Source organism: Erithacus rubecula (assembly GCF_903797595.1).
Source record: "Erithacus rubecula genome assembly, chromosome: 9".
NCBI classification, from domain to species: Eukaryota; Metazoa; Chordata; class Aves; order Passeriformes; family Muscicapidae; genus Erithacus; species Erithacus rubecula.
In genome coordinates this window covers 9,013,197-9,040,846 of record NC_136660.1, presented here as the reverse complement: position 1 = coordinate 9,040,846, position 27,650 = coordinate 9,013,197, and the positions used below count along the sequence as shown (strand labels likewise).

At 36.7% G+C, this 27,650-nt stretch overlaps 1 protein-coding gene across 3 annotated transcripts in view; it reads right to left on the bottom strand.

The window, feature by feature from the left end:
• Positions 1–27,650, bottom strand: part of PARG (poly(ADP-ribose) glycohydrolase) — a 60,665-nt gene that overhangs the window by 3,422 nt on the left and 29,593 nt on the right. For all 3 annotated transcript variants that reach the window (XM_079312342.1, XM_079312343.1, XM_079312344.1), the window contains exons 10-17: positions 18,287–18,366; positions 15,811–15,871; positions 15,090–15,165; positions 12,766–12,913; positions 7,715–7,793; positions 6,812–6,920; positions 4,053–4,158; positions 754–882 (exon numbers count right to left, since the gene is read on the bottom strand). In XM_079312342.1, the coding sequence (XP_079168468.1) occupies positions 754–882; positions 4,053–4,158; positions 6,812–6,920; positions 7,715–7,793; positions 12,766–12,913; positions 15,090–15,165; positions 15,811–15,871; positions 18,287–18,366 (788 nt within the window). The remainder of the gene's footprint in view (positions 1–753; positions 883–4,052; positions 4,159–6,811; positions 6,921–7,714; positions 7,794–12,765; positions 12,914–15,089; positions 15,166–15,810; positions 15,872–18,286; positions 18,367–27,650) is intronic.

Genomic DNA, 27,650 nt, shown 5'->3' with positions numbered 1-27,650 from the left:
AAACAAAAAAGAAATCATTAAACACCATGTAAGAACAAGCCATATGAGCAATGTATGATTGCAAAGGAAGGCTAGAAAGGCACATGCACACTGAGATAGTGGCTAGGAACATCTCTAAATGAGCAGTGACAGTGCAGGCAGATGACTGTGTAATGGGAATGTCTGTAGGCTGCTCAGAACATAGGATGGGCTCCCTCAACTTCCTACACAAGCTATCCTAACATTAGGCTTGCATACACATTACTTACAAAAGTATTGCTAATTACCCAGCTTTGTTGTTCTGGCCCAGAAATTAAATAACACATAATAATTACAGTAGGACAATGGATACACTGCTTTTTTTGTATTGTAACTGGACAACACGTCAGACCATATCTTGCAGGATCAAGGCAGAACCACTAGAAGACAAATGTATATGAAGAATGCCTAAGCATGTTTTCCCTTTACAAAGCATTACTGAGCCATATCAAAAGCTTTTGCCAATCTTCTATGGACCACATGTATCTGCATTTTTCAAATTCTACAGCATAACTCCTAAGTGAGTCAGAAAAACATCTAGAAGTCTTCTAACTGATTAGCACTGTGCAGTAGACCCTGAATCAGAAGAGTTCCCCATTCTGAAAACAGGCACAAATAAACTGAGACCCATTTGCTTGTGTTCAGGAGTTGATGGCAAGAATTCATATTGGAGAATTTCTACTTATAGAGATGATTATGTCTCTTTTGTGCACACAAGGATTTAGTTTTGCTCACCAATAGTTTGGCCCTTCTCACAGAGAAAAGTATGCATGCTGTAAATGTCCCGCATCAGCTCCACATCTCCAAAGGTAAAATAAACAATATCACGTCCAGCCTCAGCAGCTGCCAGTATCTGAATTAAGGCTGAAACAACAAAAAAATATTACACATAAACACAGGATAAAATAATTTGCTGAAGGAAAAAACCACAGCTTAAGTTTACAGCAAACAACCATAGCATCTGTTTCCATGTGAATGCTGCAAAGCAGTACAAACAATGGGTAGATAAGTATTGCCTCAATTTTTTAAATAAAGTAAAGAACACTGCGCACTGCAGGTCAAGATGTCAAAGCATTCTGCTAGAGCTGTTAGTAACAGATAAACAATGTGCTTAAAACTGAGAGAGGTTTATTTTGGTCTGTGTCTGCCACCAAGCAGCATGCAGCCATTAATTAGCCAATAAATGCTTGTGGCAGCATAAGGCAACAAAGCAGCACCTTCCATCTGGATGGTGATGGCCATACAGCCACAGACAGCTGGGTAAAAACCACCCATGAGCACTTGGCAATTTCCATTCTGTGCCAGCTGTAAGAAGGAAGGGAACCAATCCTTTCAATAGGAAAACTTTGCAAAGTGAGAGCTGACCCAACTTTTAGCTCCAAGAGAACTATGGTTCTGCAGTTTCTTCCTGCATAATTTAAGGTGCCCATCATACCTACAATAGAAGTATGCATCATGGAATATGATGGCTTATTCTGACCTGTGAGGGGTGATATCAGCAATGCAATTCATGTTATTTAACTTCCAGCTTTCTGTCCAACTCATTGGCCCAAGCTGCATCCCAAGTTCTGCCAACAGCTAACATTACAATATAGACAGACGTGGTTTCTCTATATGCAAAAGAAAGAATAATGTTTTCTATCTTGGAAAGGTTTTTGAAGATTGATCTTGAGAAATCATCTGGACTACTGATTCAGCAGTGCTGCTGAGCCAAGCAAATGACCCACTGTAATTGGAGAAAGTAGCTCTGGTCCACTTCTCACCCAGCTCCTGATTTTTCTGCAGCTCTCTGGTGCTCATCAGATATCATTGTGCCAATTTCATTCACCAAACTGGCAGAAAAGCTATAGATGAAGAATAAAAACTAATTGTTCTCTGCTAGAATGGCAGTAGAATTGGCACAGTGAAGGGTTTGGTAAGAGGCAGAGCTGAGGCAAGGGAGGGCACCAGACCACAGAGCCAGGAACACCAAAGGAGGAGAAGAAACAACAAAGCAAGAGAAGAAAAGCAGGACCCTTTTAGGCAGCACCAAACTTAAAAGAGTGCAGCTTTTTCACCAGCCAGCACTGCCAGGCTGGAGTGTCACAGGGGCATGCAATCCATCACAAGTTCATTTCAGGGAACTACAACAGCCCAAACTATGGACCCCAGCAATTATTTCATCTGCTGCAGCCTGTCTTACTTCACAGCCTGTTGGTGCAGCTCTGATATTAATACTTCCTTTTTCTACCCAGTAAGTAGAGTTAATTAAAATGTGATTAATACTGTCTTTGTAAAGATTAATTTTAAATAAAACAGTGTACATAGTGCATTACCACCTGCTAGTGGAAGCTAAATAGAAAGCTGTTCAGAACTCAGCTCAAAGATCTTTCACATTTTTAAACACAGACCTATTAAAACACTGCATTCCTTAATCACAAAAAAACCCCCCCTCCTTTTGTAAACCCACAGCCAAAATTATAAATTACATGATTCACATGTGAAATTAATCTCAATCTGGGAATGATATTTTAATTAAACTACTGAACCAGCTGTGGATTTAGTAAAGCTTCAGTAGTTCAGCTTTTAAAGAGTCTAATTAACTAGCTTGCATAGGGGAACAGAACCTAATGAATCTTATTATTCATCCCAAAAAAATGCAGTTTCACTTTACAAGATATTAAAAATATCCTACCATTTATTCTGAATTGCTATAGATCTTATGAAACAAGGATCAAAATTTCTGTCAAGAATCAGACTTCACAATCTTCTGGACATTAATGATATGCAATACCACATGCAGGCCACTGATACAGAAAGAAGCATCACAGGAAGAGCAACAGAGCCTGTGGCACTGGGGTCTGGATGGGTCTGAGCCCCTGGCTGATCCCACCTAACTTCTGGACTTGTACCTGAGGCAATGGCTGTACTGACATCCCATCTTCTACATTAAAAAACATACATGAGATATTACAGTTCAGATCCCAGATCTTATGCAAATTGAAGTATTTATTAAACCTTTCTAACACAAATCAAGTATGCTCAGATCCTACAGTAAATATTAATCCTGATATTGATAAGATATGCATTTGGCAGCCTATTTTATCTAATGGAAATTAAAAAAAAAAAAAAAAAACCTGCCAGGAACTCAATGACTATTGAGAAAAACATAGATGCTTTATGAATTAAATACATTAGGAAAGAAATGAAGTTGGTAGCCTGATGACTGTCTCACTGTAGCTACCTACATCTGTTTTGAAAAGCAAATTTTAAATACTCTCCAAATGCTTGGAAACAACAAAAAATGGAAATTCCTGTTTAGGATTATATGAACCAGGATATGAATTTATATGTCAAGATCCATCAGTTCTTAAATTGATGGAGAAGGTCTTAAATGAATGTAGGCATGTGATATCTGCTGCCTTATAAATACTCTAATTAAATATAAAAGAACATGAGAAAGTGAGTGATATAGCAGGCAAGTCAGGAAAGAAAGCAGCATGACTGAGTGAGTGGAAACCTCTCTGGCATACAGCAATACATTAAGGAATAAAACCAAACATTAACCATTGGCAGCAAATTTGTGAAGCCTTGCAAATTACCAGGTACTTTAAACAGCTTTGCTGAGATATGAATGTTAGGCAGAATCTAAAAAGACTGCTCCAGAAATGTCATTTATATGACTGACAACTGCAATGAACATGTTCTTCTGTGAACTAAAGCTGCACATTTGTATTTTGGAAAGTTTCAGTGCTGTAAGTCCCTACAAACCCAGCACTTCACCATCACTTGCTTGCCCCAAGCTTTAAACTGAAAATAGCATCAAAGTCCAAAGCACAGAGAATAGAGTAGAATGCTTTTTTATTGTTTAAGGCCACGTTACTCATGGCCTAAAGATCAGCAGTAACAAACCAATTCTATAGAATGCCATTTCTTGGCAAAAATGTATTAATTAGAACAAAAGCAAAAAAGGTACTTGCACAAAAACATATAGCCCAGGATGAAAATGTGAGCTATTTGATTAATTTGAACATTAGCTAATTGCTACAATTCACCTTTTAATCGGGAGTCCCCTCCAAAGGCACCACATCCCCAGTTTCCTGTGGCTATTGCAGAGAGGTGCTGAGGTGAAACGTTGGGTCGAGAGAAGCCACAGTAGGCCTGCAGGCACACAAGAGTCAGAGATGGACTTGAGAGACAAGCTGGTGCAATACTTTCAAACAATAAAATGATAACAAAAAATCAGTACTGTCTTCTAGCAATACCAAATTCAAACTACTTCAATACACCAACTGTCTTCCTTTAAATTCAACATCAATAACTAAAAAATTGAAGGCAGGATGACTTTTGCCTTATCTGGACCAAAGTTAAAAATTAAGATACAGGTCCTGAGTCCCAGGCATTTCATCACAACCACAGAAAACTTTTCAGGATAGCCTGAATAGAAAATTATCTCAAGACTTGAAATTTTCTTTAAATACCAATCAGTCCTCATTAAAAACCATCAGCCAAACCAACATACTTTATAAATCTTGCAGTGATCTACCATAATTCATTTTAAAAATTCTAATCAAATCAATACACTGAAAATTGTAGGCAGATCATAAATTCACTAATGTAGGTAATTGGAATTTGGTACTAAGATATCAGTGAAGTTTACAAACTGTACTTAACTGTCTTTTTTAGGGCTAATTTCATTACCAACCATGAAGAAACAAGCTGATAAATATGACTTTAGTCATGATGCTAAGGTTTCACAACTAATTTAAATTAGTCCTTCAGCACTGTACACCATTTCAAGAGGGTGCATTCCCTTTCCAGCTGAAAATTAGGGCAGTGTGTTCCCATGTTTGAATTTATTCTAAATGCATCCTACATTATTCTATACCCTCCTGTATTGCAGAAAGCAGGAGGCTTTAACAACAGTAGCATTGAGTTCTTATATTCAATACCCAAGCTAAAGCAGAGGCCCAGTGCATCTGTAAATGCAGAATCACACTGAGGAGACTCAACAGCACATTTTGGTCCCAAAAACTGGCACACTAGAAGATTATAACTGAATAAGCATTCTTGTACTCCACTGCCCAGTAAAAACAGCACTGCCACTGCTAGAACAGGCCACACACCTCTCACTACCTATGCCTTATGCTGACCATGCAAGGCCCTAATTCTGCCCCATTAACCTTCTTATTAACTTAGGAGAATCTGCTTTGTGAACTGGGGACTGATTCCAGATGAAATCTGTGCATGGGATAACAGCAAAGGCCTTGAAAACACTGGCACAGGTTGAAAGCTAAGTCTCATAACCATAAACAGCTCACTGATGGCAATTAATACTTCCTTTAAAAGTACAACCTTAGAAGCTGGGAAAAGGCTGCTTTAGCTTCAACAAAAGAGCAGCAGCAAAACAAGAATAAAAACAAGTGACAGGAGAACCTTGGCTATGCAGATGATAAAGCACCTGCCACAGCTTGGGAAAAGTAACCTCATGTTCCCAAACATTATGCAGCACGTAATCCAGGGCAGAGACCAAAGACTGGGAAATATCTCAAATATTTTACTTAAGGACAAGATCCCAAATTAGGGATGGCAGAGAAGAGAAAAAAATTATGTCCACCATAGTTCCAGCTTCCCTATCAATGAGCTCTTCAGCCTGGAAACTTTGATGTGTGAGATTATCAAGGACCACAGTCACTGCAAAGTTAAACTGACTTAAGCCAGGGTCAAGGACTGACAACTTTATGATATAATGATAATGATTAATTATATGAAAAAACTATTAGTAGGAAGTGTGCTAGTTTTGAATGCCAGCCCAGAAGTTTTGTTTGAAGGATGAAAACTGGCCTGCATTGTCAGTCTTCTTGAAGATTGTAAGCTCTGACTGGTATCATTACACACTTGTAGTTACAACAGACCTTACAGCTATTGTGACAATAAAGGGGATTTATGAGCAGCTGGATCTAAAGAAGACATCAATACAGGAAAAGGTAAACTCCCAGGCAATATGTCAATACCCCAAGAGCAAAGAAGAAAGGTGGAAGAAAAGCAAATGGCACCATATTTACGAATATGTTGAAACATGAAGCACCACCTTTTCCACCTTGACTGCACAAATGAGTAGGATTCAACAGCACAAATCATAGGGACAGAACTTAGATTCATCATTTAGAATCACAAAATAGCTTCAGTTGGAAGGGACCTTAAAGAGGACCTCATTCCAACCTGCCTGCCATGGGCTGGCATGCCATTTACTAGCTCAGGCAGTTCAGAGTCCCATCCAGCCTGGGACTGAACACTACCAGGGATGGGGCATCCATTCCCTTGGCAATCTGTTCCACTGCCTCACCACCCTCATAATAAGGAACTTCCTCCTAATACCCAATTTAAACCTGTCCTCTGTCAGTTTAAAACCACTGCCCCTTGTACAGTCACTATCTGCCTATACTAAAAGTCACTCTCACTTCTTTAGACCCTTTAGGTACTGGACTAGTAAAATAAGGTCTCCCTGAAACCTTCTCTTCATGATGAGCAACCCCAACTCTCAGCCTGTCATTTGGAAGCAGGACAGGGAAGAGTTAACAAAATGTATACCAAAGTTTCATTGTATTTTTGAAAGTTACATAAAATACACCTTTGAATAGCACATCAAAGGACAAGAAATATATTTGACAATCTTTTGCTTTAATATCGGACAGCAAAGCCCTGTCATATGAGACACAACCAAGCAAGAACTTCCTTAGATGAAGACAACAGAAAAATATTTGAAAAGGCTCTATAAACATTAGACTGCAGGCTGTTATAATAAGTTACTGGCCTTGTTGAGCTCTCTTCTAATTTTCTCTGGACCAAACTGATCAAGGAAACGTCTGAAGTGAAATGCATCTATAGCAACAATTTCAGTGTAGCGTCGTTGCCATTCATCCCTAAAATCGGAGGGGGAAGAAAAGGAGAAGATATTAATTGTTTAATATCAGCCATATAAACCAGATTCAAATTTAGCAATTCCCTTCAGAGCTTCTCTGTTAGAAGCAGCTGAAAAGGTGAACTCATAACAGACAATACTTTTTCTTTGTGGGTTGGGAATGAAAGCAGAATCAGAAATGAGACAGCCCTCCCCATAAATTTAGAAATACTCTGGCTAGACTTTGGGCATGAACGTGAAACAAATCTAATTACACAGCACTATTTATCAAGTATGTAAGAACACTGCAAGGTCAGTGTTTCTCTGTCTTCCTCCAACATTTAAATGAGAGTACACTGTGTATGTTTCTATACCAAATGAGTAATTTTGTGTATACACTCTAATGACATTGCTGGAGAAATAAATTCAAGAGCTCAGAGCTTTCTACTCAGATTCATGGTAATGATTCTTATTTTGCCACAAATCAGCTGCACTGTGGCATCTGAGGTATCGTTATCAAACTTCCTGTGACTTTGCAAACCATAGTTCAGTCAGTATCTTAAGAAAAATGTGCATTAAACATGTATATCTCTAAACTGCAAAAGATGTTGGTCAAAGAATCAACATAAGAGGAGATACCACTTATTAGCATTAGTATGGCATTACAATATAGCATCACTTTTTTAGTTTGTTCTACTGAAGAGAGCAACATCAAGCAAATATCCTATTAAGGCAAATGCTAGGAAATATTTAAAAGTTTTCAAATTTCTAACATTTACTTCTTCCTTCACTTAAAATACTTATGTGGAACTTTACCTAGGGGTCTTATCTTCGTGGCTCCTTGCCCAGCGGTAAGTCTCTGCATAGCCTGTGTATTCACTGTACTGCTCAGTACCTGAAACAAATTATTTTCCACATTACATGTAAAATATGTACATATTTTTTTCACTTGGCAAATCTTTGATAGGAATTACTGCTTCTCCAAATGAACATGCAGCTCTCAGAAGCAATGGGACACATGGAATTTGTATTTGCACCATGAATGCAAGATTTCCTTCCAAAGCTCCATTCCCACAGGTGAGGAGCAGCACCCACCACAGAACATGAGTGCAGATCTATGTATGCTGCCCAGTATATGATGAGAAGTGGTCAGCACCAACAAACACCTCTGTAAAAGAACAAAAACCCAAAGAACCACAGTCTGGAACATACTTGCCTACTTTTGAAAAGGTCCAACAGGGTATCTTGGCAAGTACTAAAGGCTGTCAGAAAGCAGCTCCTTAAGGCCACCAATAATTTTAGCTACTATGCTCTCCTATACCAACTCACTTTCAAAGGTTTATCCCAAGACAGAGTGTATCTTAACTGAGACAAGGATCATAACCTTTCTAAAAGATTGTCTTTCATACCATTTTACAGACCTTTAGGACCTTGCTTCAAAACCTGGGCATTGCATAAATGCTTCAGAGAAATACCCCTGAAGTAATGCCACAAAATCACACCTTTTCTGCCTGTTCTGAGCTCACAACATCTGAGTTTCAGAAGTAATCACAGAATAGCCTGGGTTGGAAGGAACCCACAAGGATCATCGAGTAGAATTCTTGAGTGAACTTATGACCTGGGCATTATTGGCACCATGCTCTGATAAACTGAGCTGACTTGTTTGGTGGTTCAGGCAGGTATAGTTTGGCACAATTATAAACAGTAAGAGTGAGAAAAGAACTGTTAAGTAATCCCTTAATTTTTGATACCAGCTATGCCCATAAATAGAACAGTGAAAAATAAGTTTTAAAGAAATGCAAGCTGACAGCACAAAGCATCTGATTTAAGACAAGAATACTGCCTAACACAGATAAGTAATACCCTGAGAATACAAATTATTAAATTTAATCTGAGTTTTTTCAATCCCTAAATAAAAATGTAACTGAAGTTAAACAATTAAAACCATAAAACTATTAACTTTAAACCTCACTGACAAGGAAATCTGAATGTTTTCCTGCAGTAGTCTCAAGCATAGGAAACAAGCTGTTAAAAACTGTTTACAATGATGCATATACATCAAGATACCTTCCCCATTTACCCATATTAATTTTAACTGACAAGACTTATCAATGCTCATTGAATTCATCTGCTCTGTTATAAACTCATTATTTATTTAGTCTAGAAGATTAATCATTCTGAGGGCACACAAATCTCACTCAAGGCTATTTTGAAAAGTTGCTATGCAAAATGAGTGGGATGTTAAGAGATTGCTCACCAAGTTCACTTCCTGATAAAAAAATCATCTGAAAAATGTGGATAACAAAATATGCCTATGGATTCACACACACCCATGCCCTCAGACAAAGGACAACTACAGCAGCTTCCATATTCAGAAATCAGTCTTCTAATTGAATTGCAGGCTATCAGCCTTCACCAAGACTTTTCCTGACATGAGTAAAATTCAGTTCTCTTGATATGCTTGGTAAAAGTGTCTGAGCACAGAGCAAGAAAAGACAGATAAGGGAAGTATGTGACTCTTGAGAGCTCTCTTTAGAAGACAACCTAGCAAACCTTCCAGCTTGAAAAAGGAAGCATTTCCTCTGGTGTCTAAGATGGGGAAAGAGAAATCTAGGTCATTGAGAGATTGTACCAGGGAGATAAAATGATAAAGTATTAGGATGGCTTTTTCAAGGTTCATTGTTTTCATTAATTTTTATGGAAGTGTAGTGTCTGAGGACAAAAGCACCAGGAAATAAACAAACAAACAAGCAAATATACCCATATACACACATGTATCTATATAAAAAATCAATACTGGAGAAACTCAAGGAAATCACACAGACTCTAAAGTCATGTCCCAGAAACCCAAAATTAATGAAAATCAATGAGTTTTCGTAAGTGAAGCTCTGGAAATTTTTCAGACAAAAATGATTATTTGACTGGCAATATTTCTGCCTGTGAACTACTGGGATACAAACTTCTATTGTTGGGAAAATAGAAGCAGTAGAGGATAAAGTTAGATATGTTAATGTTTGTGGTGAATCTTTTTTTTTTTCCTATTTAAAAAAATAGAGGTAAAAAAGGGCAAACCACGAATAAAGTTACAACAAAATTTTAAAAACAAGCTACAAAACCTAGAAAAGCCTACCTAAAGTCAAAAGATGTATATACAAGTACCATTCAAAAATTTATCCTTTGTGAGACTTGTAAAAGTTATAGCATCAGACAAAAGGTGAAATTGCCAAGTGTTGGTGCTTATGGGACCTCACCAACTTAGATTTGCAATTATTACTAAAAATAAATACACCTTTTTCAGACTCCACAGTCCAGCTTTACATTTGCATATGATCTGTACAGCATTATAACATTTCCAGGGATTGGGAAAAACACTGTTTCTCTAGTATTTCTAATGAGCTAGAAATTATACCTCTGAAGAGGCAGGACTACTAGCACTAAATAAAAAGTAGATGTTGCAAGAGTTTAGTTTTGTAGTCACCAACATAAAGGCATATTTAGTTGCATAAGTGAGAGGAAGGTCCTTCTTTCCCTTTCAATCAGTTCTCCCAATCCTTATCTTGTACCACCATTAGTCTTTGGCTCTCCCAACACTGGCACAATCAGCCTGCTAAATCTAGCTGAAAACCAATTTTCCTCTTTGAGTAAATTTCCAGCCAAACCAATTATCTCCTCTCATCTTCTCTCATCTCATTTGCTGCATGGCTAATGTGGACAGAAGTCTCCAAAACTGCCCTGCTAAGATGTAGTCCTGACTGACCCTTGAGAGATCTGGAGATTTGAAGCAAACAAGGAACAGCTTCATCTGCTCTTAGCACTGCCTGAGAATGTGTGAGCTGAAACAGTGGGGAAAAAATAAAGAAAAAAAAAAATCTGAATGAAAACCACTCACACTTATTCACAGCTCTACCAGAAATGCAGCTGTGGGAATCTGGTGCTGCTCTCTGTAGGGAGAGTCTGTGCTGAAGAACTCGACTGTTTGCATGACCAGTTTCATAGTCATTACAGCAGTGATCTTAACCAGATACTGTGAAATCACAACAAATTTAATTTATCTCCCAATTTCTTGGGCTCCTCTGCAAATTTAAGCTACACAGTTATATGCATTAGGCCGTTGAGTCAAGATGCATCACAAAGAATGCAATTTATCAAGAGGATCGTGACACAGAGGAGACTTGGCTAAGAACCAAGGTGGAAAAGCCCCAGGGATTAAATAAAAATGATGGAATGGATATTTCCATTACAGAAGAACTCCATATTCCAAATACTAATTGCAAAACACTGAAAGATAAAATATCAAGAAAGACAAAATGTTGCTGCAGTGAAAAAACATTCTCACCTTTATTTGTCCATGCCAAATCTCCATTTTTGTTTGCAGAGGAATGGAAGAAGGTCTTTCAAAACACTAATTTAGTTTTTCCCCCTAATCAGCTATTACCCAGACTGATAGGTCTCCTCTGTTCTCACCCTTCCCAAAGAAGTCTCTCCCAGAGGAGTGCTTAAATTATGTTTATATAGTATCATATCCAAAATACAGAAGTTTCTGATGGCCAAGAACTTTTTTTCTGACTCATTTTTAAAAAATGCAATCACAAAAGCCAATTTATCAAAAACTTTTCACAGAAAAAGCATTAATTCTGGCACAGTAGAAAAACAAAATAAAACACTGTCTTAAAAAGATTACCAAGCATAAGACTGAAAACAAAAGATGCTCTGCCCAGTACAATCAATAACTCAGGACAGAGTAAGACCTGCAAGATTTAAGCTCAAATTTCTACTGTGTATGCATGTGAGAGAAAGAAGTCCTATTGATGGATTTTCCCAAGAAATGTGTTCTAATACCTACAGAAACTTTTGAGAGAGATCAGATAACTAAACTCGATATTTTTGCTATAGAAACTGAAAAATATAAACATAGGCTATTTTAATATTTACCCAGAGAGGACCTCTCTGATCATATCCTTTTTCTTTACAATTGCTCTTTAGTGTAAATAAAGTAGTATTATAGCATAATTTTATTTCTTCAGTAATGAAAAATGATCAGTCATGTATAGAACTGAGACATGAAAGCACAACCTGGGCTGCTCCAGTTCTTAACAGTGACATTTGGTTTTTCATGCTATTTTAATCCAATAGATAATAAAACAATCCAAGATGTATGACAGAGTGGGAATCAAAAGAAAAAATCCTTTCAGCTAAGCTCTGGACAGACAAGACATCTCCATTCACAACTTCTCAGCAACATACTGGAGAAGCAGGTTGTTTTTGATGCAATTAGGAACCCATAACTAACCCACAAGTAACACAAACATGTATGTGAAACCTACAAAATCAAAATCCTTCAGAGACAGTTCCTAGTTTTCTACCCTTTTCTAATGGATGCAGATTTTCTACCCTTCCACTTTCTCCCCTTTTAGGCAATCAGAAGGTAGCTCCTCTTCTTAAGAGTGTTCAATCCCACTGATCACATCAAATGTTACAAATTCAGGAGAGGAACAAAACCCCACATCCTTTAACATAAGAGAAGCAGCATCAGCCAATAGCTGGAAATTGTGGCTGTTGCCTATATTGCCCATCACCATTCCTTCTTGTCAGCTAAAGACACCAAGACCCTCAAACACATTTACAGGGGATAAAATAAGTTCTTCTGCTTTCTTCTGTTGTTTATTTTTTTCGTTTCACAAAACCTCTATGGAACAGTGTCCCTTGTGGTGTTAGGTGGGATGAAGTAGGAGGCTCTCTGTCAAATGAACACCAATTTTTTTCCCTTTTTTAAAAATCCTTACAGCATTTAAACATACTAAACTTCAACTTGAAGTTGTACATATAGAACCAGAATTTGATGTGAAACATTTTCTGCAAAGACTAACCTGTGATGATAAGACATTCATTATGATCCAAGACTTCAGTGATGAGCCTTGCTACAATCAGTTCTGGATTGATTAAAAATCGAATTTCTTCTTGTACTAGTCCTGCCCCGGTCACACCACCTCCAACAAAACGGTTTGCAAAATCAACCTACCAAAAATACATTAAAGAGGATTATGATAGGATAAGAAAAAAAAAAAAAAAACAAAAACCAAAAAACAAACCTTTAATTACCAGAGTAAATAAAGTCCTGCACCAATTTCAATTACTGTGTTAAAATCTGCTGCTATCATTTCAAACAACAAGCAGAGAAACTGATAAACATGATCATGCCTCTCTCTTTTTTTCCATTCAACTTCTCAGAAAACTTATGACAAATGAGACATTACACAGCAAAAGAAATTTTGCATCTCAAACACTCCAAATCCAAGTTGTGTGGGTTTCCCTTGAAGAGGCATATATTTCAGACTAAAACACATTTCAGTAAATGTGAAAGATGAAAACAGTACTCGTTTTAGGGACATTGAAAAATCATTAGCTTGTCCTTTGGAAAGCACTCTGCCCCAGTCTTCATTGAAGTATCTTTAGATTAGCACTGCCCCTGTAACAGTTCTATACCCAAAAAACCTCTAACAAATTATCCTTGAAATGTACTAACAACCTTTTATGAATTGTCCTTGAAATGTACTTGAACAAGGCGAGTAATTTTTACTATAAAGGTTTCTGCTTGAAATAGAGAAGCTCTGGACTATTTTTTGCTGCAATAGTACATACTTTGCAAATTACAGTTTCATACAAACAACAGTTTTAAATTTTTTTATTCAAATTAACTGCTCATATAAATTTATAATTTTTAAAAGTTACTTCATGTTTCAAATGCTATTAGCTTCTTACTGGCTTTTACTTAGGTAGCTGATGAGAGCACAGGTACAGGAAGGGGACATCTACATGTGTAAATTACAAACTGACCCAGGAGGAAGAGTCCAAAGCACCAAGAGCCAGCCACTAGAGCAATATGTGTTCCTTTCATCTATCCTGGGAATACCAACACATTTCAGTTGCTTAAGAGTTGCTAATCTTGACTATGATAAAAAAAGTTATATGAAAACCACTCATGTGCAATGTGCCAGGGCCCCAAGCACTGTAACTGTGCTGAGCAGCCTCCCCTGGGGTCCCAACCTTGTCCTGCACAAACACCTGCCCTGCCCTGGGCCTCACCTGAGACACTTCACCTGTGGGCTTAGGCCCAGCCCTGTGCTCTGCTGATGCCCATGTGCTCACCAGACATCTCTCACTGTCCTTAGTGCCCTGATTCACCGCCTTGCTTTGTCTGATGGCCACCAACCAGTCAGCAGGGACTGTGATTGCCACCATCCCTGCCCACTGGGGCTGGGGTCACTGGGGACTCCTGCATTGTCCTGCCTCGGTCATCCTGCTCCCTGCTGGAGTGACTGCTCTTCACCTGAGCAGAGCTATTTTCCTTGTTAAGACTTGAAATAGCCAAGAGGAAAAATATCACATCCTAGGCAATACTTCCTTATATAGAGTGCAAAACTAGAAAAACGAGCAATTGCTGAGATCTTGATAATTTCAGCACACATTTGACTGCTCAAGTTTCATAAAGTTATGAGACATCTAAAAATCTGAGCAAAAAGCATTGCAGAAAAAAAAATCTCCTCATTTCCTCCCTTCTCTTCCAATGAAGTACTTACCCCTGGCTAAAAAGTTCTAATTTTTTTTTTTTTTGTAGAAGAATTCTAGAAGGCAGACCTTTTCCTTTTTTTTTTTTTTTTTTTAAGAAAAACAGAAACCAAACAACTAATTTGAAAACTCAGACGTGTTCCTTTCTATAGATATGGACAGGACATTCTCCTTATGACTTTCTTTTGCTGACTGCCTCCCAGACTGAAACAGTGCTGCTGGCAGCATCATGAAAGTCTCCTGGGTCACTGACCTGGTCACTGTCTGGGGCACGAGAATAATTTTTTAAAATAAACTGAAACCCTTGACAAGTCATCAAGATCACAGACTGAAGCTTTTGCCTTGTCAGTCTCTGATCCTGGCTTGAACCAGGACCTGAAGCTGTCCAGGATTTGTGATTTTCTGTCAGCCCTTTCTGTAACAGGTACATGTGCTACCTAGATGAGCTGGGGAGCATTGACAGTTCTAAGACTGCCCATGGAATTAATCTTGATGGGTTTTTTTAAGCTGCATAACATCTTGTCATTTAAGTCAATTGAGGATAAACAAGTAACTTTGTTAAGCTGGCAGACCATGAAAGAATGACCAAGACATGAAAGTCACAAGAACTGTTATATGCACTTACCTGTAGCATACCTTGTCCATTGCTTTCAATGGTGCCTTCATAGGTGACATGCAGTCTAGATAGTTTTTTCTGAGATCTACCATTGAGGAAAAATATTGTACAGAAAGGATCATTTTAGAACGCCCACAAAAAAACATTCATTTTAGAACAAAATTCATCCAAACTGCTTACACACCTTAAAAATACGGTGGTTAAAAAAAAAAACCAATAAAAAAAAACCAAAAACCCTGACAGTTAAAGAAAACATGTTTGCCTTGCAGAAACAATGTGGAAAAGTTTAACAGAGTCATTTGTTCAGTTTCTTCACCTTTTACCATAAAACCCCAAATCTGAAATTCTAAGTTTTTCTTGTTCCCCATCAATGAAGCTGCAATACTTGTGCTCATGCTGGTCATCACCCATACTTCATTAGATTTCCTTCCATTTCTTAAATCAAGCCATCCCTCTCTTTTTTCCCCCCACTCAATCAACAGCACCAAAGATATGCTACTGTTCTAAAACTTTAACTAAGACTTGTTTGCTTTACAGACAAACATATGGGAAAACTCAGGACACAAACTACTTGTGACAATTCACCACTGCCCTCCATATTTCTTTCTGCAACAGTCCATAGCAAAGATTATTTTCTGTAGTACTTCTAAACCTGAATCAATTCCAAATTAATGCATTCAGTTATTGTGGACTCAAGAAATTTCTTACATTAACAGGATGTTTGACTTACCTTTCCCAATCTGGAAACTCCTGGAGACACTGCCTGGTAAACGTCACCAATCCCGTAGGTTCTACAGGCAAACCAACCCCAAAGGAAAATGTATTAAGTGTGGGAGCTTAGCCCTTAGATTATCTTAACTGGCAAACTCTGAAAACTAGAAACACTCTTGGTAGATACCAAGAGCTTAACTTTCCTCAAAAGTGACTCTGCTTTTTGTTCCTGACAGCCCATGCTCTAATTGAAGACAAAGTAACATGATGACCAAAATATGACTTCTCTTCCCACTTCGCAGTTTGAGTATTTTAGTTTTTCCAGACCTAGGAAAATCTATTTCTTAAGTGATTTCCACTTTAACAATACTAAATACTACTAGAAAGACCCAGTAGTTGAAGTAAAATGTGCTGCTTTAGAGCAAAAGAGATGGTAAACATCTAAATCAACTACTGTTCAGTGTCAACAGACAATCCAGAGAGTATTCAATCTATGGAGGAATTAAACAGCAGCTCATATTTCCAAGAAAGTCCAACTGTGTCAATAAGCATGCAGTGTTAGCAGATTCCAAATCAAGCAGTTTTTAACCTGGCCAGGATGCATGTGGAATTCACTGTATTCCAATTGAGAAAAGACTCCTGTCCCTGAGGGAACAAGAGGAGCTGTTGCTCATTGTAAGAAGGATGCAGTATCATTGTTTCTCCTTATTTCACTCAAAACAGTTCAGTTTTGCAACAGGAAGAAAACATCAACCTTTTATTGGGTGACATCATCTTAATAAAAACTTCAATTAAGACTTACTTTTCTGCTACAGGGATTTGTGAAAACATTGAGAACACTATGTAAAGCACAAATGCATCCTTATAATAAAGCCTTAAGTGGTCCTAACCTTTACTTTAAAATTTAGGTTTAAAAAAGGGTTACTTTCTCTGAAAAAAGTGCATAGCTCTCAAGCATAGCAATCAAGTTCTCTTTCACAAGGGAATTCTGGTATCAGTTGTGGTATTCTTCAAATGAAGCATTCACTCTTTGAGGACAAAGTCTTCAGTATCCCCTGAGTTAATTTACAGAGAACTCAATTACTATTTACAATAAAAGGAGTTGCAAAATTATTACTGTAATTTATAGGGCTAAATTACTTCAGCCTTACTGATTCCTGGGACAAAAAAGAGAATAAGAAATGGAGTATTTTAAAGGTATGATAGGAATTTTTAGTTCATGAAAAGAACATCCAAGAATCTCATTAAGTATTATTTAAAGTTATAATGTTAGGAAATTGAATATAGTAGTTTCATAAAGCGTGTTCTCATCAGAATTCACATGCTCAGGGGCTCAGGGACAGCTGCCTAAATTTAGGATTTGGTTTGCACAAAGCCATTATTACTGGAGTATTAACAAAGCTGGTACACCATATCTCTTCTCTGTTCCACACATAGATCACAAGTTACTTTTTACCTCTGAGATTTAGTTCTATTGATATTGCTTAGTCTGACAGCTGGAATAGGATATAGCTGCATTTATTTTGTGGTGAATTAAAATGATGAAGATGGTCAGAACCAAAAAGGGGCTTTTATATTTAACAGTTTAAATCTGTCTTTCTTTTAAAACAAACCCTTCTGAGAAAGTATGAAGTTAAGAGTAAAATGCTGACCATATAAAAAAAAAGTTCTTTAAAAAAGGACTAATTTAAGGGTATTGCTGCAGATCTGATACATGCTACTACAGCAAAAATGCAATATATAAGCTATAGTAGTTATCACAAAAATAAATTTGTTTTTGAAAGCTTATGCAAATGTTCAAATCTGTGGTAATAACAGATGATCTGACTCTACACTAAACTCTCCAAGAGCAGGAGATATCTCAAGTCTTGCTATCATTTGTTTTATATGAACTGGGCAAACTTAAAAACAGCTTTGCTTTGGAACCACAGAAGGAAAAAACCTGAAATACCAACACAAGCAGGGGAAAATACCTCAGAACTACAAACATTATAGTCAAGACTAAACATGCATTCTGCAGGAAAAGTGAAGCTTGACTCAAAATCTTTAAGCCTGTAATTTTAATGACTGTATGGTGCCAAGTTCCCTCTACATCCTCACTTTGATGTGGTGAGGCAAGTGGTTGCATATATTACTAGCATTATATAAATACATATACTTATATCTACACATCTACATACACATTTTATATATATATATATATCTACAGGGGATTAAAAATATATTTCTGTATTTTACACATACCCCATATATATATATACACATACACACATACATATAAATATATCAGAAAAAATAAAACAGAATGAGCTCTGGGCAAATAATTTGCTTGCATGCATCATACATATGGTGCCATTAGTATGAATATCAGTATACTTTGCAAGCTGTCTTTTATTAAATATTTCCATCATGGCTGTGTAGCCACTTCTAAATTTAATGGGATTAAATTTTTAATCTATCTGCTTTGCAGTTCAAGAAAAGATTAAAGGATATACTTTTTTCTGTGACTCTTCTAAAATAGCAGAAAAGGGTCTTAAGTTTCTCAGGCTTTCTTGGTGACCTCCCTTCAAACAACCTGAAAAACAGGAAATGAAAGCAAACAATTAGATTACAGGGATACAGTGAAGAGCAATTAGTGCTACCTACTAATTGCAATTTGATTTTTTGCAATTATTATGCACACATTTCATAAGCCTTGCATTTAAGTACTGTAGAAAGAACTCTCCAGACCGCCCCTCTGTAATTCAAGATTTTAGGACTAATGACTTTATTAACTTGCTATATTTCTGATGAAGATGCCAAGTGAATGCTTCTCCCACTTGCACCAATTTTCTAACACCAAAAAATGTAATTTCAACATGAAAATTTTGGAAAGCTACTAGTTTTATTTGTAACAAATTGAAACATTTAACAGGCCATTAAGTGACCAAGGGGTGAAAACATGTATGTTGAGTACTCCAAGATCCAAATGTCACCCTCCTTTCAGCTCAGTGAGTTGCTCAGAAGAATTAATGCAACCTTGCTGCTTTCAAGAACTGCACTGCACCAGCAGCATTTCTAAAAAAAACAGTACTTTCCCCCCACAGAAATGGCTCCATCCACTGGGCAGTTACAGACAATTCTAACAGGCATTTGTTAAAAACCTAGGCATTAAAAGGAAGGATCCTATTTTTATCCATTAAGTGAATGCATTCTTTTAAGGTTAGCTGAAATACTTTTACTGCATCATCTATCTTCCAGAAATGGAGCACGCATTACTTAATTTCACTTCCAGCAGAGTGACAAGGCATTGTTATTGGCAACACAAAATGGAATTTATCTGGAAGGAAGAACAGCAGTGACTTCAGAAATAATACCCTTTGAATAGGAAGTTTACTAAAAGATGTCTGATTTACTGAAAGCCCTGAGGATACAATATTCCCCCCCAATAAACAGTCTAAGTAAAGCAATGACACAACATTATTCATTTGTTTCTGTGTAGTGGAATGACAATCTGCCTTTAAAACCAGAATGCTGAGATGTGAATTGAACTAGATTCAGCAAAGAAGTGAACTAGATTTTTTTCAGCATTTAAAAATCCTTATGATATATACAGGCTGAAGTGATCAATTGAATCCAAAATCTATATTAAGTCACAGAGGTTAATTTTATTAGCACATTATTCATTGAACAGGGAACCAGGACTTTAGGAAGGTAAACTCCAGATATTTACAGTCTATTCTAAAATAGGCCTATATCCAAGCTTTGTCAAGGCCTTGAGCTTGCACAGGTAAAAAGGGGTTTATAAAAAAAGTTAATGTGTGCATGTGTGTGCAGATATTGCCTAAATTACCCCAACCTCTTATCTGGAAGTCTCATTGCACATGAAGCCTTTAAACTGGTTAATTTATCTGTCAGCCTGATCATGCCTCTACTAATTATTTTGCCTCTTCACATCTAAGTGACATCTTGCTTACATTGAAATCTCTTGGGAGAGTTCTTCATGTTACAAAGGCAATATGTGATTTAGTATAAAGAGCAGGCTGGGCAGGAAAGGTGCAGAACTATGCCTGAAGTAAGTCAGATCAAGCTAAAACCAGTCACATTTGTGAATACAACAGGAAAAGCAAGTGATATTTAAATGATTTAAAAATGGCCTGGTCCTAGCCCATCAACTTAAATGAGGACAGCACATAGCATACAAACCTTGTAACCTTGAACCTTATTTCTGAAATAATCAATTAGGCAAAATTATGAAAATTTCACTTTTGAAGTCAATATTTTAAAGAATAAAGCTATATGAAGGCATTGCTAAGATATTAAGTAACATTATTCTTCAAGTGCTGAGACACAGATCCTACTAAAAATCCACCCAAATCTCTAAGTGGAAACCACATAATTTCCTGACAGAACCACCTAGGGCCAAAACCCATTAATTTCAATTAAAGAACTCATCCAAATAAAGTGCACTGTAAATCAAAGGCAAAGCACTGCAAGTCCCCTTTCAGGTGAAGTAATTGAAATCTTACTGGCAACTGCACATGTAAGCTTTGTCCAGGACATTCCCACTGCCATGCAGTAACTTCAATTTCTCAGCTACAGGAGCTGAGAAAGCCTCCAGGACTGATCACCAAATTCACCTCTGGCTCCAGACAAGCCAGGGGAGTAGCAGCATTAATCAAACAGAAGATCTCCACAGAGACACATTTAAGTATTTGAGGCCAGAGATTTTAAAACATAAGAAAGTAGATGTGTTAGCTTTAACAATCGACAATCATTCATGCAAAGTCACTGTGGCTAAATGAAAAATCTTTCCCAGCATATATGCTAGGAAACATACATTTCATTGTTCTGAAGGGAAATTCAGTACATGAGGAATAAAATACTAAAAATTGAGAAAATGTAAAACAACTGTGAGTAAACCTACAGTAAAGTTGCAAGGCAACAGTTCATTTAATTTCAACAGCTATTACAAAAACATGCATATATTTTGCACAAGTATTTTCCTAAAAATTTTGGGGTGGAAAAAGAAGCATTTTAAAAGTGCAATCAATATTCAGGTTTTTGCAGTCTTGATTGCCAACTCAAAATTATTATTTTTGCAACCAACACTTGTAAAGCTGGAGTCAAAAGCCCCAAAGAACCTACTCCCAACTCCTTCCAGTGCTGAGGCAAGTGGACTTCAAACTTGCAAGGAACTTCAAAGAGTGCACTGAAAACAACACAACAGAAAAATTATTTAAGAACATTAAGAGCTTCACAAAAGTGACCTTGGCTTGCATGGGGTTTATTGGGGAGAATTTTAACCAGCTTAAGTAAACAGCTCCTAAATATATAATTTCTGATTAAGGTAAAATTAAAATACAGTATTTACCTGCAAAATTTAATTTCCCAAGGAGTTAAATTGTTCCTCTGATGTTACTCTAAGGACTGGCTCCAGCAGGAGCCATTACAATCACGTGATTTAATCTCCCAGTTTAGTAATTTCATAATGATATTTCTATACCCAGCCTGGGCTTCCTTTGAATGTTTCTTCTCAAAGGAAATAATCATGTTCTTACATTGAAGTTGGAACCTACTGTAAGCCCCAGAAAGGTGTACACACTGTAATAACATGCAAAAATTTGCTGTATGGATCATACTTCAAAGAATAATTCCCATTCATAAACCCATGGCATTCCATGGCTCCTTTTTGCAGAAGTGTGGATACACAATTATGTGCTTGTGATCCCTACAATTAACCATGTGTTCTCTTTCCTCCACTACCCCACAGGCACTAAAAAGTATCTTTGTCTCTACTACTGAACTTGAAGAAACACTTGTGTTGTTTCTTGTATTTTAGTGTGATAACAGAACAGAACAGAAAGATAACAGAACATCTGAACAAGTACAAAACATTTTACCAAAACCTGATATTCTCCTACAAATAGAAGTCAATGAAGGACTTACATGGAAGTCATATGGATAGAATTTCACCCATAAAGGGACTGGGCAGGGGAAAGAATGGAAAGTTAAGGCAGAAATGAAAATACTAGATAGATGTTTCATTCCACCTCAGGAACAGAGCTAATCACTAAACAGCTTTAGTCTACGGTGCTGGATGATAAAACACTTGGAAAAGAGAATAAACCACATAAACCTTGCTTTTTCTATCTTGCTGCATTCCAAGCCTATGCTTACCTGATGTATATATACATGTAGGGGTGGAAATAATATGCTTAAGTATGTTACTGTCAAACTTGTACTGCCCTCCATACAACTGAGGGCTATTTTGATTAAGTGGCTGTGCATCCTCACCACTGAAATTTCAGGCTGATACACAGCACCCTAAAGGAAAAACTAATAAAGTGTTGAATGGTCCAATAGCCTCATCATTTAGGATTGTATTAGTTGCACTGAGGAGCACATAAGAAGCATCTCTTCTATCTTTCTCCTGCAATTCCCAGCCTCTTGAAATAAAAATGTGGAGTCCCAGGAACGAGAAATATAAAACACTCTCTTTTTGAAAACCAGTATCATATTCCTAATGAAGTCTTTTTTGAGCTTTGACTTCCAATACTAAGCACAGCTTATCAAAACAGTTTCAAAAGAATTCTCTCTCATTATGATTTGACTTTTTTTATTCAATTGTGCTCAAGGCAATCTTAATCACATCCACATTAAGGACTGCCTATAGATATTAGTGTATCAAAGATCAAGCAAAGCTGTGTGCATTAATATGCACAGAGAGAGGAGCCCACCATGTAAGATTTGGAATGTGTCTACAATTATATGTGCTTATCACACAATTGCATGGGACAGACAACCATTTTCATTCTCTAAATATATGAAAGCAAACCTGTTTACCATATAGGAAAATCTGGAATTACATTAATTACCCATATCCTTTATCTTAAGTCTTTTCTGAGAATATTGTTTTGTTGATTATATATTGGGTGAGGTTTCCCCCCCATTCAGAAACTCATATCTGCCTTTTAAAATGGAGTTTTAAATCTCTAAAGCTTCACTTCAGTGAAAAAGACAGGAGATAGGACCAGTAAAGGACTTTTCTTGAAGAATGAAGCTGCAACAACTGTTTCATTGCTATAATTTATGCTTCCCTTCCCAAGGGAAACTACACTCTATTTTGTGAACAGCAATACCCCAGACCCACTTTGGACTCCAAAGCACCCCAGGGGGTGTGCAAGACAATCCACTAGCCTGCAGAAAGAATTCATTAAATAAAAAACATTTTGAAGTAGTGGTTATTTCATCTCTATCTCATTCTTTCTAAATTTTTTGCATGTTTTATAATGCAATATATTAGTAAAGTAGCACATGCATGTAATTCCTAAGTAAATAAACACAAATACATTAGGGGTCCATGCTCAAAAGTGTTTTACTGATAGGTATGTGTGATCAAAAAAGTTTGGACACCTATGCCATAGACAGCTTTAAATGTAAATACTTTGACATCAGTTAGATAATACAAGATGAGGAAAACCTTAGCAAATTTAAAATGGGACATTCTTATAACCAATATAAAATATAAACCCTTACTAAAAAGTTCTACAGTCACTGAAAATATTTTTAAGTGAGAATTAGAAGGAAAATTATTCAGTATATTACAACTTTACTTTATGAAATTTGGACTTCATGGAAATCAAAAGCAGAATAATTCAAATGAGGAATTCCTTCCAGAGAGATGAAAAGCAGAAAATTGACCAGCCCTCCAACAAAACAAAAGGAAATGCCACTGTCCACATCTTGCATTTCCTGATAGAAAAACAGAGCACAACCTCACACAAGTCAAGTACAGCAACCTCATTTCTGCTTTTCTGGTGCCTGGTGTGTGCCTCTCCCACTCAATATGAATTTTATATTTCTGTATTAAAACTGCCCTCCTTCTCTCAGTTTATAAAAGATGTCATTTTAGAGCTTTCTAATTTCCTTCATCTCACTCAGGAGAAAAAAAAAACATTCAATATTTCAGCCTCATGGGCAATTTCGTATTTACTGTGATGTGTCATAGGTACAAGCTGTCGTCATCTAAGAAGTTATTTAAGAACAGTGCACTATTCAACAGCCTTATGTTGAATTGGAATTTCATATCTAGATTAAATACTGACTTTTAAGATGTCTGTAAACAAAAAAAATGGAGCAATGTCATTTTGTTGGGAAATCTAGATGCAAAAAAACTATCTTTCATTTCAGACACACATCTCCGTGCTTTTCATTTTGTAGTTGTTTATTGTGGCAAGTAACTTGGTGCACTATAAATCTGTTTTAACAAAAGATTTTGGTGATTTGAGGTTTAAAATACATCAGGTTGATATTTGACCTTGATGAAATTATAAGATGCTAACTGCAAGTACTCAACACCAGAGAATAGCAGGTTAAAATGTTTTATCCTAGGAATCTAAAACAAAGGACAATCAAGAGCATGGTACAACTAAGTTCAGGACTACATTACTATCTTTACTAAGCTAAAAAACATTCAGATTCAGTACTGTTTTAATCACTACAGCAAAGTAATTATGCCAGATTCATAAAAATAGTGTCCTTTTAAGTTGTCTATTTGAAAGTGTTTCCACATTTATGAAAAACAAATGTTGATTTAAATACTTTTTACAGAAAATTATATTATATAAAATTATATAATCCATTATATTAAATTATATAATCCATCCATAGCTAATCAGTTCACATACCCAAAGTAGGCATAACAGAATGAGTTTTGTAGGATCAGTGTCCTTTAACTCAGAAAATCTAGAACCACTTATCAGAGGAGCAATACATCTCAGTCCAAACCAAGTTCTCTCAAAGTCATTAGATAATTTATTCCCCAGAGAATATTCATTAGTGTTGTGAAATTGATGTTGTTTATGGAAAGATAATTGCATTACTGGTAAATTAGATTTCAATTCTCCTGCATAAATGTACCATACAGTTTCCCATTTCCTTTCATATATTATATATTCCATAAAAGAAATACATCTTAACTAGTGTGTTTTTCTCCTCATTCCCAATCACTTGAAATTACTTTAAAGGTTTGTTTGATAAAGATGAAGAAATTCAGTCCTAGTGGAATACTGGTGGTTTCAGACCAGAGCATGCACTAATAAACTAATAGACTGATGCTGTTAGACTTACTGCCTTCAGTTCTGAATTCAACCCCAGTAGCTTTAATGGGAGCTATTGCATCTCCAGTTGAACTGTGGAGTTTTTGAACAAGGAAAATGAAAGAGTTCTTCTAACTTGACACAACAGCTAAAACAGATCTGTAGCAGGTCAAAGACACAGCAGAAGCAGAGCAGGTCCTTGACAAACCTGTGTCCTTCCCAGAAGACTGATTCAATATTGCAGACCTTTGTCCTCACATTTTGCTTTCACATATAACCAGTTGCCTAAATTACCAAATTCTATAGCATCTATAGTGTACTTACAACCATCACCACAATCACCTATTTTAAACTCTGCAACCAACATCATAAATTTAGGGAGTCTATGCAATTCAGGCTCTACATTCAACCAGAATGTCACTTCCAAGAAAAATATAACAATAAGATAAATAAAATGGCCAATTTAATTATTTCTTTCTTTTGCGATGGGTCATTTTGGAATAAAGCTGCCCAATCTATTATCATATATATACATATATATATACACACTAGTATACATACATATATAGTAGTGTTTTTTAAAAATAAAATTTGAACACTCTAAATTTAGAAAAGAAGCAATGTTTTATGGTATTTAGTATTATCCAATGTTTGGCCACTGATTAGATGTCATTCTACCTACTCAAATACATAAATATTGAAGCTCTTAAACTATGAATCCTTTTTATCAACTACATTTGAAATTATTTATGTTATTAATGACTTAAGACTCATAATAGGCTCATCCCTGCCAAGCAAGAAAGGGAAGAATTCAATTAAATTACTGAGTATTTACTTATACACAGGTGACTTTCAGTCTGCAGCAAGATAAGGAATCAAAATGGATAGTCAGTGTCACAACACACCATTAAACCAAGTGCTTCTGTGTCAAAAGAGGAAGGGCCACATTGATTCTCCTCTCATTTGGCAAGACTAACAGCAGGAGAGGAGAGGTAAAGCACAGATGATGTATGTTAATACTAACACATACAACAGCCTTCCTCCCAATCAGCTGCACTTATGTTTCTATGAGTCTTAAATTTTAAACCATCTTGCAGTGACTGTCTTGTTTAGTCAAACAGATTTGTACCTTGGAGGGACTAGGGGTGAACTTACAATATGGTGGTTAATAGCACATAAAAACCTAAAACAGGGAGAAGACTGGGAGGAAAGAAGAAACATACCAGCATTTAAATGTAAAAGCTGTAAGTATTTTATAGTGGATAAAAAAGTACTAATGTTTAAGTCTGCATAAAGTGACCTGGTAAAAGACTGCTGTGTAAGCCTAAAAACACAAGAAAACTTACACAGTTGTGTTTCTAACTTAGAAATCACAAATTTCAGTTTTTCAGTCTCAGAGATTTGAGGGGAGAAGTGGGAGCCTTTTGCATGAATGTAGACAGGGCATGGATAAAGGAATTGAGGAACACCACCTTTGCTAAAGAAAAACCCTGCAAATGCATCCACACACTCAGTAATTTGGCTTTGTTAGGGAACAACAGCAGACTATTTTTGATACCTTAAGAACAAAGTCATTCATTCACAGTCATGTAGCAAATGAATTATGCTGAGGAAAGAACTAAGTCTGAAAAAAGCTACAGACCATAATACTGTGGGGACAAAAGGTTGGTGTGTGAACAATCTGTTATGCCCAGCCCTAAGCAGACAGAGCAGAGCAGCAGTCTCCGAAGACTTTACATCAAAACAGTTTTATAAGCAGAAAAAAAAAGTCACAAATATTTTAACTTCAGTCATTGCCTACTGTCTTTTGAGTACATCCAGCTTCCAAAAAAGCTTTTTTTTAAAAAAGCTGGAAACACACACTGCAGTGAACCAAATCCTGTCATCTGTGCAAGTCTGAAACAATAGCTGAGAACATGACAGTTTACTCTGTCCTTGCCATTAAAGAACTAACTTTGCAGGGCAGGAAAACACAGGTGATAGGAAAAAAAAAAAAGACTTAAGATACTATCTATCCTTCTTCTCCCCCCTCATTTTAGATTTTAACTAAGTCAGATTATATACAGTAGCAGAAAACTGTAGTCTTGCAGGACTCTCTCCACAACTCTTCCTTTTGCTTTTATCCGATCAGTCTCACTCTCACTGACACATTCTCTCAAATTTTATCCACTGCCTGCCACACCTTGTACTCTAACTCATTAATCTGCTTATTATCAAATTTAAAATACAGGAGGTGTAAGAGTGTGGATTTGGTGCAACAAATGGTTAAGTAAAACAAAGGAATGGAAAAGGAAACTGTACTTATCTAATAAATGCATAAATTGGCAAACACTGAGGAAGAGCCACTTTTAATCCTCAATAACCAGAGGACATTTGCTTCCCTTCTTTTCTTCAGTTTGGCAACAATATTGTTGTTCTTGCACAACTAAAAATGGCTTTCTATCCCTATGTGACTTAAAGCTGAGCATTACCTCATTCATAATGCAAAATGAAGGCCTGAAGGTTGTCTGGTCTTTTCCCCTTCTAAATAACATTGTGGGACCTTACTATGACAGCACCAGGCAGCCAAGTCAGAAAACAACATTGGACTGACTGGAAAAGAGCAGAAAATTCTGAATGCTTAATACTTTTTACTGGTCATTCTTTGAGTCCACAGTAGTAAAATATTTACCTAATAATTTGCCAAGGTCTTTTATTTAGAAGTAGTTTGCAATATTATGCCCTGAGTCAACCACAAGTAATGCACTGTAATACTATCACCTTACATTGCTCTGCAATG